Raw genomic sequence first — 14,587 nt, 5'->3', positions numbered from 1 at the left:
GGTGGCTCTGCAGCTCCCAAAGGAGACTCCTGGAAATCTTGAGGGCATCTGACCTCAAGAAGGCCATTTACCAGCCTCCATCCCCGTGGTTGCAAGGAGACAATGACACTGGTATTCTGGCTAGGTAGGATAGGTTCAGCAAGCCCCAAGGTGAGCCATTAGAGCCAGTCCCACTACCCTGTACCTATTTTGGGATTAGGGAATCTGGGCCCACACTAAAGGGACTGGGGAGTGGGAGTAAAGAGCCCCACCCCCTTCAAACACAAACAGACTATTTAACTCAGTTTGTACCAGAGACACCTACTTATGCAGGTGAGGGTGCCTTAAGGATTTTTCCTTGTCTATACAGTAGGAAGCACCCGTCGGCTGCTTGAGAACTGTGGCACTCGGCCCTTACCAAATCTTTTTCAGAGTCACTGCTTCCTAAGACAGCATCCCCATGCTGAATGAATGGCCTACGTTCTTCGTTCCTAGATTTATATATTTACAGTTAGTTGTGTTAAAACACATATTATTTGGCAGCACCCTGCTTCCAAATGATCCAGACTGCTCTAGATCAGCGACCTGTCCACTTCATTATTTACCTCTCCCCCAGTTTTTGTGTCACTGGCAAACTTCATCAGTGATGATTTTATGTTTTCTTCCAGGTCATTGTTAAAAATGTTATCTAGCGTATGGCCAAGAACCAATCCCTGTGGGACCCCTTTAGAAACACACCCCTTGGTGATGATTATTCCCTATTTACAATTACATTTTGAGATATCAGTTAGCCAGTTTTAAACCCATTTAATGTGGGCCATGTTATAATTTTAACTTCATTCTAGTTTTTTAATCAAAATGTCATGAAGCACCAAGTCAGATGGGAGTAGCACAATGTAACAAGGTGATGATACTGGTCACCATGACAGGCAGGGATCACAGCTCACTTAGGGTTGCCAGGTGTCCAGTTTTCAACTGGAATGCCTGGTTGAAAATGGACCATGGCAGCTCTGGTCAGCACCACTGACCCGGCCGTTAAAAGACCGGTTGGTGGGGCTGGCAGGTTCCCTACCTGGCTCAGTGTGGCTCCCCGGAAGTGGCAACATGTTCCTCAGCTCCTAGGCATAGACACAGCCAGGGGGGCTCTGCACGCTGCCCCTGGCCTGAGCTCCGGCTCTGCAGCTCCCACTGGCCAGGAACTGCAGCCAATAGGAGCTGCAGGGGTGGTACCTGTGGGTGGAGGCAGTGCGCAGAGACTCCTGGTTGTATCTCCACCTAGGAGCTGAGGGACATGTTGCCCATTTCTGGGGAGCCTCCTGAGATAAGCCCTACCTGGAGCTCACACCCCTCATACCCTCCTGCACCTCAACCACCTGTCCCAGCCCTGAGCTCACTCCTGCACCCAAACTCCCTCCCGAAGGCCGCACCCCAAACCAGAGCCCCCTCCAGGACTCAGACTCCCTACCAAAGCCTGCATCCAGCACCCCCTCCTGCACCCAAACTCCCTCCTGGAGCCCGCACCCCAACCCCCTGCCTCAGCCCAGAGCCACCTCCCACACTCCAAACCCTTCAGCTCCACCCTCCAGCCCGGAGCCCCCTCCTGCACCCCAAACCCCTCATCCCTGGCCCACCCCAGAGCCTGCACCTCCAGCTGTAACCCTTACCCCCTCCCATACCCTAACCCTCTGCCCCAGCCTGGAGCCCCCTCCTGTACCCTGAACCACTCATTTCTGGCCCCACCTGGGAGCCTGCACCCCCAGCCAGAGTCCTCCCTCCCGTCCGCACCCCAGCCTCCTGCTCCAACCCAGTGAAAATGAGCTAGTGAGGGAAGGTGGGGGAGAGCGAGTGACAGAGAGAGGGGGGATGGAGTGAGCGGGAGGGCAGGGCCGTAGGGCAGGGGCGGGGCCTAGGGCAAGGGGTAGGGCAGGGGGCAGAGCAAGGGTGTTTGGTTTTGTGCAATTAGAAAGTTGGCAACCCTAAGCACACCAGCTGCTTTTATTCAGGTCTGCAAGCATGGTGAAAGACTGAGTTCTGCAGCATTTAAGCAGGTCACTAGTTAACTCAGGCCCTTGAGTGCACAGTGCAAGGGTAGCAGTTCTGCTCATCTTAGACTTCTTTACCCTAAGTTACTATTTAATGAAAAGTAAAATAGACCAATTATACAAGCCAATTTCCGTCTCTTGCCTAAAAAGGGGGTTGAAAAATCATCCTCTTTGTTAGAAAACAAAGACTAGACAGTTTAGGGAGCCTTCCAGTTCCTAGGTACAAGAGTATTTTTAAATAGGTTTCCTTATCCTAGGTATTCCAGAAACGTGAATTTCCTTGTTGTGTTGACTTCCAGTGCAGTCGGAGAGACACTCACCTATAAATTCAAATCAAGGTTGTATTGTGCTATGGTTAGTAGGCAAAAGAGCAGCCACGGGTTGATGTGTGACACAGCTGCCCTCTAGTGGCCATGTGTCATGTGTACTGTACAGTTAAAACCACTAAATTGGGTAGCTCACCAACAAGCCCATAACTACGACTTGTGATGTGGTTCCCAAGATAAATAAGGTAGATGAGCCAATGTAGCTACAGTTCTGTTTAAAAATCTCTCTCTCTCCTATCCTTTCACTTATGTGAAGATTGGTGGAGGCGGGTTAAAGGAAGCAAGTGGAAACATGATCATTCAGGAAGCCAGCGGGAGAGAAGCTTGGAGAGAACAGAGACAGGGTAAGTCTGAGAGAGGTGGTGAAACAACAGAACCATAAATGGAGGCAGAATGATTAAAATCACAGTACCAAAGAGCAACTAAATAGGATTGGCACTGCAGCTGGAACAGTCAGTTGGCAATGACAATCAGACCTGACTCCATGCCAGTGAGCCACTGCAGTCTGGTGAGAACAGCAGGTGATGGCAGAGAGTGATGGATTCAGACAATGTTTTCAAGGTGGTGATAGGGACGTGAAGAGATGCTGATGAATTGGTGCTGGGGAGAAGGGGCCGACAGGGTCCTGCATATGCCCCCTCTACCCTGCTTCTGTTGACCACTGCTGATCTTCCTCCAGGGTTAGGATTGGAGGAAAATGTCCTGCTAGTGCTTCATCTTGTTGGATCATATTAAAGAAGTTCTGTATTAAAATCACAAATGAGTTTGATTCCCCATAGTTTAAATACCTGGGTATTACTAATTAAGAGGTCTCTTGGTTTTTGGTACTGTTTCTCTCCCTCTATGTGTGAAACTTGCAAACTGCTAATTGTGTTAGTACATTCTAAGACCGAGTCTGTTCTCAAAGCAATTCTTTGTAACAACAGTTACTCACACAGAGAGAGACTCAAAGCAATACTCTGTAACAACAGAAACAGCACCCAGAGACTCCCCGCCCTTTTGTTGTATTCATCTCGCTTTGTTAACAATTGTGATTAAAATAGAGATAGAGGATGTATGTGGGTGGATGCTTGGTGTGGATAATAACTAAATGATCAGGGAGGTGCCAGCCTAAGAATCCAGTGTCCATCGGCTGAAGAAGGCGTCAAGTGGAAATAACCAGAGGACCCCCGGAGGGCAGACTGGAATCCACCCAACAGCCTCAAGGATGGGAGAACCGAAGAACAAGATAACATCTGGCAGCACTGGAGCCGTCAGGAATGTGCCATCTGCTGATTGATTCAGCAACAGCATGATGAAGCAATTCCCATAGACTGGCCTAGGAAGAAATTCCTATAAAAATGGACTCTAGAAAGTGAGAACTTTGGGGTCTGATTCTGCAAACCAACTTCCAGGAGCATCAGATGAGCATCTGACAAGGCCCTGCTCCCTCCTCCTGTCCAGGCCACCTGGCCAGTGGCTTGGCATGAGCAACTCTAGGGCTCGTAACTATGATAACAACCTTGCAGAACCTGTGTGTGTGTGTATGAATGAATGTGTGAATAAATATGAAATTGAATGGAATGTTATTGCTATAGCTAACTGCTTACTATGATTCTTTCTGTATTCACAATAAATGTGGCATTTTGCCTTTTCCCTTTTAATAAGATCCTGCCGGTTTTTATTTTATTGGTATAACAATCTAATGGGAGAGGAAATGTCAGGGTGTAGTTACGTTCTTCTTGGGGAGAAGGAGAGGACAGGTAGGTATTCTTCTCACCATTTTAGAGATGAGAAGCTTGGAAACATAACTAAATTGACTTGCCCAATATCACAGGGTAAGTCTACAGCAGAGCTCAAAAATGAACCCAGAACTCCTGGCTCCCAGTCCTTAGTTCTAACTAGGTAACTACCTCAAATATCAGTGAGTGCCACTGAATCCAAGCACCATTTGAATGCTGTGTTGTACATGTGCCTGGTTTACATCTTTCTAGTACCCGCAGGTGATTGTCATGCCCTATCTTAAGCTGTTTCTTGCACAAGTTATAAATACGTTGCTCTTTTATTCTCGCTTTATAAGTCAGTCCCTATTTGCTGCTCTTCTCTGAAATTGTGCCAGTTTGTCTACATCTTTCTGGTACTGATGTGCACAGAAAGGAATGCACTATCCTTGGTACAGTCTCATCAGACCCAGAAAGAGCAGCTCTCACCTATCTTCTTCATAGAATCATAGAATCATAGAATATCAGGGTTGGAAGGGACCCCAGAAGGTCATCTAGTCCAACCCCCTGCTCGAAGCAGGACCAATTCCCAGTTAAATCATCCCAGCCAGGGCTTTGTCAAGCCTGACCTTAAAAACCTCTAAGGAAGGAGATTCTACCACCTCCCTAGGTAACGCATTCCAGTGTTTCACCACCCTCTTAGTGAAAAAGTTTTTCCTAATATCCAATCTAAACCTCCCCCATTGCAACTTGAGACCATTACTCCTCGTTCTGTCATCTGCTACCATTGAGAACAGTCTAGAGCCATCCTCTTTGGAACCCCCTTTCAGGTAGTTGAAAGCAGCTATCAAATCCCCCCTCATTCTTCTCTTCTGCAGACTAAACAATCCCAGCTCCCTCAGCCTCTCCTCATAAGTCATGTGCTCTAGACCCCTAATCATTTTTGTTGCCCTTCGCTGGACTCTCTCCAATTTATCCACATCCTTCTTGTAGTGTGGGGCCCAAAACTGGACACAGTACTCCAGATGAGGCCTCACCAGTGTCGAATAGAGGGGCACGATCACGTCCCTCGATCTGCTCACTATGCCCCTACTTATACATCCCAAAATGCCATTGGCCTTCTTGGCAACAAGGGCACACTGCTGACTCATATCCAGCTTCTCGTCCACTGTCACCCCTAGGTCCTTTTCCACAGAACTGCTGCCTAGCCATTCGGTCCCTAGTCTGTAGCGGTGCATTGGATTCTTCCATCCTAAGTGTAGGACCCTGCACTTATCCTTATTGAACCTCATCAGATTTCTTTTGGCCCAATCCTCCAATTTGTCTAGGTCCTTCTGTATCCTATCCCTCCCCTCCAGCGTATCTACCACTCCTCCCAGTTTAGTATCATCCGCAAATTTGCTGAGAGTGCAATCCACACCATCCTCCAGATCATTTATGAAGATATTGAACAAAACCGGCCCCAGGACTGATCCCTGGGGCACTCCACTTGACACCGGCTGCCAACTAGACATGGAGCCATTGATCACTACCCGTTGAACCCGACAATCTTGCTCTGTGATGTGAAGAATCTGAATACAAACTCCCAAATCATGTTTTTTTGTTGCTGGCATATTTTACCACAAACTTGTAACTAATTCTCGTAGGCTCTGTAGGTCTGTTGGTATTAATGCTTACCCTGCCTTGCAGCTTCTTCCCCTCCCAGATGTATGAGTTTGCATTTTATTTCCAAAGTCAAACCTCAGTTTATTTCCTGTCCACATTTCTAACTTCTCTACAAGTATGTCTACACTGCAGCTGGCCTGTGCCAGCTGACTTGGGCGCATGCAGCTCAGGCTAAGGGGCTGTTTAATTGCCGTGTAGATGTTCAGGCTCAGGCTGGAGCCTGGGCTCTACGAGCCTGTGCGGGGAGAGGGCCCCGGAGCTCAGGCTGCAGCCCAAGCCGGAACATCTACATGGCAATCAAACTGCCCCTTAGCCTGAGCTGCATAAGTACCACAGGCTTTTAATTGCAGTGTAGCCATAATCTCTATCAGCCATAACATTCTCAATGACTGCAAAATCTTTTTATTGGCTTATTAGCATTATTGTGGTGTGAAAAATGTTTCTTTGGAGTCTGGACCTTGACAATACCTTGACCAAGAAATATGGACCTTGACAAAAAATAATTGACCACCCCTGCTCTACATTCTCCACTTATGCTAACTTCTCACCTAGATATGGAACAAAAATATTTAATAAAACCTAATCTAGTTGTATCCCAGAAGGCACCTGCTGCCATACTCCCTGTGCGTGAGATGCATCCAGTGGCATGGCAGCTGTCTAACACCCCTGCAGCTATATAACTGCTATGGCTCCACTACACGTGGTGAGGGAAGCTGCAAACTGAGTACATGGGAACACTGGACATAGCTCTGAATGGAGCAGAGGGACAGCCCAAGGAGGCATAAAACTGTAGCATCTGGGTCTGCAGTTGTACAGACCCAGTGGCGACAAAGCCCTGTTTATGGGATTTCAGCCTCCCTTTCAGAGCAGGAACTAGAATAGGGGCTGTGGACCTGATGTGCAAGAAAAAGACTCCAGCCCCCTCCATATTTTTCTGCACAAAATATATTTTCTCAAGCTTTGTGCAAGTTTGGGGGTGAATTTCACCCGAATGCATTTGGTTCTCTCCCCTCGAGGCCAAATGTAATTTATAGTAATGGAATTGTGGTATATATTTAGGACTCTCCTCTACCCTCAATCCAATGGCAGGTTTGTATGAAGATCAAGAGTAGAGTATGGCTTTCAGTAGTAATACAACTTTTAATTAGCATTTATACATGACTTTATTGACACATTCACCAACACTCAGTGGAAGAATAGTCTAGTCCTTAGACCACCACTTTCCTCTTTTTAATTCATCCTCCTTTTACTGTTACTATCCCTCTATCATTTCTTTCCCTGCAGCTATTCCTCATTCCTCTCCACGATGTGGGCTTCATGCCCTCACCAATGAGGCAGTGCAGCCATTAGAAGAGTTATCATTAAGAGTTAGAGTTAGCTTCCCTCCCATTTGGATGAACTTAGAGATGGAGGAGCCCACACCTTTCAGAGATTGGTTCAGGCTGGTGTCAAGCACAGGAAATCAACCACTATCAGTTCCCAGCCTGTTCGTATCTGGAAGGTTTTCTTCACAACAATGAGGCTTAGAAACTTACTTTTTGTTATTAAATGAAAGCTGAGATTCTGTAGAATCTGACCATAGCATGCAGTCCATCAAAATATATCAAATGGACCAGGTATTTGACACCACAGCATGAAAATGTTAAGCATGATATCTAGTCACAATGTGATATAGCAAGTGTGTAAAGGAACAATGAGTGGCATCAGATTGACACTCTCAGGGGTTATCAGAAAAGTTGGAACATTTAGGTCCATCACAGACGTCTGCCACTTGAGCTAATGCAATAAAAGATAGCAGTAGGTTGTCATCTTCTATGTGGACCAGCACTGACACACACACTTTGCTAGAGCATTGTGGTGCTGACAGTTAGCCAGATCAGATCAAAACCTCAAAGAAGTGTTAGGTGTACTAATTCACTTGTGCGTGGTTATCAAAGAGATGTTAAGTGGGCTAGTAGACACAGGCCCATTCACTTGTGCTGATAGGAATCAAGAAAATGCCAAGAGGCATTATAATGGTATCAAGCCAATTCACCTGTCTGTTAGAATAGTTCAAATAAATGTTAGTGCTATTTTCTACACATATCTGTAACTTGATTTGCATTATATGTATACCCTATGCTTAATTAACCCTAGATCAGAAGTTTGTGTTAGCAGTAAGATGGGAATTTGCTTGATGTGTAAACTTCCTGAAAGCTAATGAATGTTATCTGTATTGTTTTCACTTATCTATCCCTATTAGAAATAATGGCAGGCAACTGCATATGTGTACCACTGTAACTGGATTACTTGTCTATGCATAGGAAGTAAAATGTTAATTTCAAAACAAATGGTCCTTCATATGGTGACCTGAGGTAAAAAACTCAAAAGGCACTCTTCATCAAAGGGAGAGCCTATGCTATGAGTACAAGCATTTGCTTGGCTGCTTTTCAGAGGAAACAGCTATAAAAGTGTGCCCTGGGGATGATCTATTTCAGGGATTGGCAACCTTTGGCACATGGCCCATCAGGGAAATCTGCTGGTGGGCCTGGACGGTTTGTTTACCTGCAGCGTCCTCAGATTCGGCCAATCGCAGCTCCCACTGGTCGCAGTTTGCCACTCCAGGCCAACGGGGGCTGCGAGAAGTGGGGCAAGGGATATGCTAGCTCCTGGTCCCGCAGCCCCCATTGGCCTGGAACAGCGAACCGCAGCCAGTGGGAGCTGCGATCGGCCAAACCTGTGGACGCTGCAGGTAAACAAAGCATCCCGGCCTGCCAGTGGCTTTCCCTGACAGGCTGCATGCCAAAAGTTGCGATCCCTGATTAATTTGGATGCTGTCAGGGGGCATTCCAGATACAAGACAGAGGTCACCAAAGACATTTTGGGAAACCCTGAAAGACTTATGGAAACTAGCAGACATCACTGCTATCATTTTGGACTTACAAACTTGGACTCACTGTTATATATATTACGTGCTTTAACCTCTCAATATCTTTCATTTCTTAGCTAATCAATCTTTAGTTTAGTTTAGTAAAGAAATTGGCTTCACCATTGTCTTTGGTGATATCTGAAGTATACCTTGACCTGGGGTAAGTGGCTGGCCCCTTGTGGCTGGGAGTAACAAAGTGTGACAATTTTTGGTTTTAATAACCTTTCATCAAGTCCAGTTTGTGTGGGTGGTAATATAGGCTGGAGTGTCTAAGGCAACTGGCTGTGGCTCCATGGTAAACTAGTGCAGTGATCGAAGTGCACACATTTGTTGCTGGTTTGGTGAAATCTAATTATAGAATATACCACCAGTTTGGATGTGTCTTCCCTGTTTTCTTGACAGTCTGACCTGAGATTGGCACTCTCATCTGTGACCCAGTGCAGATTCTGTGACATGGGTTTCATAGACAGCAGAGGAATGGTGAAATTCAGGTATCTTGGGTTCTATTTGGGGGTCTGGAGGAAAGACAATTCTGCCCGTATTCCCTCCAGACTGTCTCTGTCCTATCTTTTCCCCACACTTGTCTTCCTGACGTCCCATTTTCCTCTCCTAAGCAGTCCTAGTGTCCACTCAGGCTTCTTATCCCAGTCCCAGTCTCCTTCCTCAGCAAGTCCTAGTTTCACCCCTCTGGATTTCTTCTCCCAGTCCCATGTCCTTGCTCCCCCACCCCAGGTCAGTCTTCCCCACAACACCTATTTCCTCATCTGATTTCAATTTCCTCCAAAAGTTCACAGTCAATGCTAAAAACTGGGCTGACAATTGTTGTACATTTTTCAGTTTCGTAGTTGCATGCAGATTATTTAGCAATTTCTCATATACTGTACATTAATATGTATGTTGAGGGTTCTACTCTTTGGTGATTCTCTTATTCTTTGCTGCTTTAACAATAAAATATTTGTGAAATTTAATATGAATGTGAGCAGTGTTTACGTTGACTTGTTTATGTTACTTCAGTACCTCCTAGATAATGATTTACTAATCACAATGGTCCTCATTACACTTGAGATATTTTGGGTCAAACTCTGCAGTATCGAGGCCCTGAGTAATGTCTCATGGACAAGAAGTTGTTTCAAAGCTGTCAGATATGTCTGTATAGCCATTGGTATTTTTATTCCTCTATTGCCTAAAATAACCTATATTTCTGGTAATTCACATGACAGTCACATCAGAAGTATGTCTGCTGGGTTTCCTGTTTTGGGCTGGCTCATCAGACTGAAGAAAAGGGCTAAAAAAAAAAAAAAGACTGAATTGACTGCTTCACTGTATTTCCATTTTTTTCAATTACATAAAAACAAAAAAGAGAACAGAGATAAGCCTAATGTTAAAGTGTAGAGTATCACAGGAGTTGAACTGCACCAAAAAAAGTGCCATCTCCATCCAATGATATTTTGGCCCTTCTCCGTGGTATTGTAAGTTGAAGTTCATCCCCTTCTTCTAATTTTGCAATGCCTGGAAAAGAATTTGGAATATCTTTAGATAGGTATTTTACATGTGGTAGTATCTTAATAGATTGCATTCAGAGTGTCTTTTGTATTACCTAAACACACATTATTTGCAATAAAAAAAAATAATATTGGGCCCAATCTTGCATTCTTTACTCAGGCAAAGCTCACATTTAAATTCACCTATGATTTTGACCTTACATTTGAATGTCATTCCGTAATGATTACATTCTGTTCTTAAAGAACTACTGCCACACTTCAGCAAAGTTACCATAAACATAATAAATGGCCTTGTATTAGTCATGTATTTCTTGTCCTCCAATTGGTGATTACTACAATATTTATATGCAAAGAATTTTTCCTTTCTAATTAGCTCCCTGCTACATGCGTCATTTAGCAATGGCACAATCCAGTGTCTATCTCTCAGAACAGCTTTTATTGTGGTGATGCCATATACAATGAACTCTGGCATCAGTGAATATATCAGGCACTTGGGTACAGAAGAAAACATTCATAGAGAGAGCTTGCTAAACAACAATGATGGGAAAAGAAGTCTAGAGAAGTAAAAGCCATTAAAAGTGGTTTGGTAAAATATAGTCTGACAGGCTGCAACAATGGCTTTTTAAACCTTGCACAGGGGTTAGTATAACACACAAGTGTTTACAGCAGACTGCTGGAGCTCTGCTAATATAAAAGTATTATTTTTGTCTTGGTGTGCATATCTTGATTTACTTGCATGCAACATTTCTGATGGGACTATCAAACACACTCCGCATTGGCCTAACTCTGTTTGCATTTAAGTCAATGATGAGACTCCAGTAATCTTTATTAGGAGCAGAGAGTTAGGCTGATACTGACTGCTTCATCCTAAAGATGCTTAAATCCATATTTGGTTGACTAAACCAGAACACAGAGCCATAAAATGGCTATTGTAGTATCTACAGTAAATACAGATTTGGGCATCAAAGAACGAAAATTGGACTCTTTATGGAATTTCAAATCATATATTGTTAATTGCACATAAACCAAAGTACGCCATACTTTCACTGGCAAGATGATTTCTGAACCCATTACATTTTCACTATATGTAATCCTATATCACCGCAAATTACATTTGGTACAGCTTTACTATAAATAAAGAAGGGTAAAAACTCAAATATTTACCAGCGGTATAGCAAGAATTATTAGGATAAGAATGAGGCATGTTTTGGATACAACGAAATAATGTCACCAAACTGAGATCATCACCAAATACACGAGCCTTTTTCCTTTGAATTAGATGTCCCATAGCAAATGTTGTATCTGTATATAAAACCTGAAGAATAAAAAAGAAACAAACTTCAGACATACACTGTGAAGTTGTTAAGCACCCTAAGTCCAATATTAAAGTGAAATGAATATTCTTACCTGACCATATATGAAAAAGTAACCTGCTTCTTTGACCAATATTTTATTTCCTTGCTCTTCCAGAGCTGTTCCTCTTTTAAAGCTAAGAAGCCATGGAACAATGCTTGAGTCATCTAGAAGAGAGAGAGAATAATTTCTGGTAAGAAAAAAATCAAAATTAGTTAGTTCCTTCTAGTTTCCTTTGGTCAAAAATCAACAGTGCTGACCTCTTGAAAAATAGCGGAGTTTAGAGAGGGGGATTTTCCAATTTAAATGGGGAGATTTGCGAGAATTATCCAGTATTAGTATCTGGCTGATGAATCTTGCCCATATGCTCAGGGTTTAGCTGATCGCCATATTTGGGGTCGGGAAGGAATTTTCCTCCAGGGCAGATTGGAAGGCCCTGGAGGTTTTTCGCCTTCCTCTGTAGCATGGGGCACGGATCACTTGCTGGAGGATTCTCTGCTCCTTGAGGTCTTTAAACTACAATTTGAGGACTTCAATAGCACAGATATAGGTGTGAGGTTTTTTTGTGGGAGTGGTGGGTGAAATTCAGTGACCTGCATTGTGCAGGAGGTCAGACTAGATGATCATAATGGTCCCTTCTGACCTAAATATCTATGAATCTATGAATCCAAAATTTTCATTATTTTTTGTAACTGGCATTGTATTAATCAGAATACTGCTGGTTAGTTATAACGCCTGGAGCTTGAGTGGAAAATATGTGAATACATGGAAGGCACGGTTACCTTTTTGCTGGATGTTACTTTTGCTATCAGCAATCAATTGCAGACAGGCCTGTAGCACTGAAAAGAAAAAATAAAAAAATAAAAACAAGACTCCTTTTGTAATGAAAGAAAACAAATGAGAGGAAGTAATTAAGAGAATGGTTTAAGATCTTGGGAGGGTAAAAAAGGTGACGAAGCATACTCAAGAGGGAAATACTCTTATTCTCACTATGTGAAAGCAGGATCTCCCATTGCTTCTTGTGGCAGGTACTTGTCAGATGTGCAGAACAGCCATCAGATTTTCACATTAAAGGGTCCTGGAGAAATTCAGAGATCATGCAGCCAACCTTGAATACTATGATAAAACACTGGGCTTTCATCTAGGTTCCTAGTATACTTGAACAATGTCGTGTTAAGTCAGATGAGTTAGATGCTATTGGCTCCATTAGTTTAGTTACATTTCTAACTGAAACCCCACCAGACAATTCTCAGTTGTGATGGATGTCAGGCTTCCAAAAGATATTTTTGTAGTATTTGCAGGAGTTCTTTAGTTTCACATAATATCAAAAGAAAATGCCAAGTGTGAATACGAATTCATTTCATATAACATCCCTAAAAGAGTAAGACTTCCCCATGTTCCAAAACAATAGGACTGTAGTGAAATTGCCCAATCAAGAAAGTGCTGATACAATGTTTGTAAGAGAAATTGTTGCAATTACAGCTATAAAACTTTTAGTACTTGTCAAAACTCATCCATTGCTTTAAAGCTTTGACATTGCATGCATTGGATAGAAATACAGGATACACATTTAGTTATAGAAAAATAAGAAATATTGTGTCAAGTATCAGAGGGGTAGCCGTGTTAGTCTGGATCTGTGAAAGCGGCAAAGAGTCCTGTGGCACCTTATAGACTAACAGACGTATTGGAGCATGAGCTTTCGTGGGTGAATACCCACTGCGTCGGATGCCGGTATTGTGGTATTTTAAAGTGTTGGATCACAGCTAAATACAATTTAAGGCACCATAAAAAAAAATCTGCCACAGATAAGTGCCAGGAATCATAATAAAGGAGCCTATAAAGTTGCATTCACTAAGCACTGCTCTCAGTTAAGCCTTATGCTTTACTGCTACTTCAAAGGATGAAAGTGTTAAATAAAAAATGTCTTCAGTACTGTCCAGAAAGTGGATGAACGTGCTAATCAAGTTATTTATCAGAAACGAAGAGAAGAAAATCCTAATTTGTTGAATCTCACTTCCCTGAAGCAGATAAACTCTGTGGGCAAATTCTGTCACCCTTACTCATACTGCTCCACAAGCAGTTCTATTTTTTTTTTTTTTAAACTAATGTTAAGACCTGTGTTCCTTATGACTGAGCCATAGTAACTATTTACTGGCTCCCAAGCTGTGCAGTAGACTACACTGAAAATTTCTTTCCGGCCTTCAGAAAAATCAATCCCTTTTGCATATGTAACTTTCTTTTAAAAGAATGAGAAGAGATCTGGTGTCAGATGTGTGGTCGTGCGCCTATCACTGCTACTTCTGGTGATTTTTATAGCATTTCTTTTTTACTAAACTACACTGGGCCAGATACTCAGCTGGCATGAATCAGCCTAACTCCACTGACTTCAATTAAACCATGCTTATTGGCACCTGCTGAAGATATGGCCTTGTATTTTTATTACAACCACATTGCAAAACTACTCATCATTCCAGGCACTGCTAATAATTATTAAAGCAGTAATATCCTAAAGGTCTGATATCATCTGAGAAACTTTTTCATAAAAAGTACAAGTAACATGTCTATTATCACACCGTATTCCTAATTATAACTACTAAAGAAAACCATCTGTTTGTCTAATCTTTTTGTGTCTCTAGATGGCACTGATTATAGTCCTTGGAATATAATCCTTTACTTTGTATAAGGAGGAGACAAAAGATGATGTAGTTTTGTTCGCTGGTGCTAGAGCAAATGTGAACTGGCAAATTAAACGTCTTATTTAAAACCACAAATTAAAGCACAGCAGTGTCCAAGAAACCAAAGTCTAGTTCAGAACTACCAACAGCAACAATTTTTTTAAACTTGTTCAAAATTCAGGAGCAACAGGCCCCGATTCAGCAAAATACTTTGCTTTGTTATCTTCAATGGGACTAGCCACATGTTTAAGTACTTTGCTGAATCAGGGCCATCGGGAGTAAGATTACTGCTTGTTAAATAGGAAATAAGGAAGAAAACTATTTTCTCTGGGGAATCAGTATGGTTCCTCAGCAAAACATTAGTTCTGATAGTCAATCTATTTCAAGCAGGAACCATGACTTACTCAGACTACAATGCCAAACACATACTATTTGTT

The 14,587-nt window shown here is 42.9% G+C and overlaps 1 protein-coding gene across 1 annotated transcript in view; it reads right to left on the bottom strand.

The window, feature by feature from the left end:
- Positions 1 to 9,744: 9,744 nt before the first annotated feature.
- Positions 9,745 to 14,587, bottom strand: part of TNFSF13B (TNF superfamily member 13b) — a 36,232-nt gene continuing 31,389 nt past the window's right edge. Inside the window, exons 4-7 of the mRNA XM_007055853.4 lie at positions 12,258 to 12,314; positions 11,530 to 11,642; positions 11,287 to 11,437; positions 9,745 to 10,129 (exon numbers count right to left, since the gene is read on the bottom strand). Coding sequence (XP_007055915.2) covers positions 10,017 to 10,129; positions 11,287 to 11,437; positions 11,530 to 11,642; positions 12,258 to 12,314 — 434 coding nt within the window. The 3' untranslated portion in view covers positions 9,745 to 10,016. The remainder of the gene's footprint in view (positions 10,130 to 11,286; positions 11,438 to 11,529; positions 11,643 to 12,257; positions 12,315 to 14,587) is intronic.

Source organism: Chelonia mydas, chromosome 1 (genome assembly GCF_015237465.2).
Source record: "Chelonia mydas isolate rCheMyd1 chromosome 1, rCheMyd1.pri.v2, whole genome shotgun sequence".
Classification (NCBI taxonomy): domain Eukaryota; kingdom Metazoa; phylum Chordata; order Testudines; family Cheloniidae; genus Chelonia; species Chelonia mydas.
This window is presented reverse-complemented; position numbering and strand designations above follow the sequence as displayed.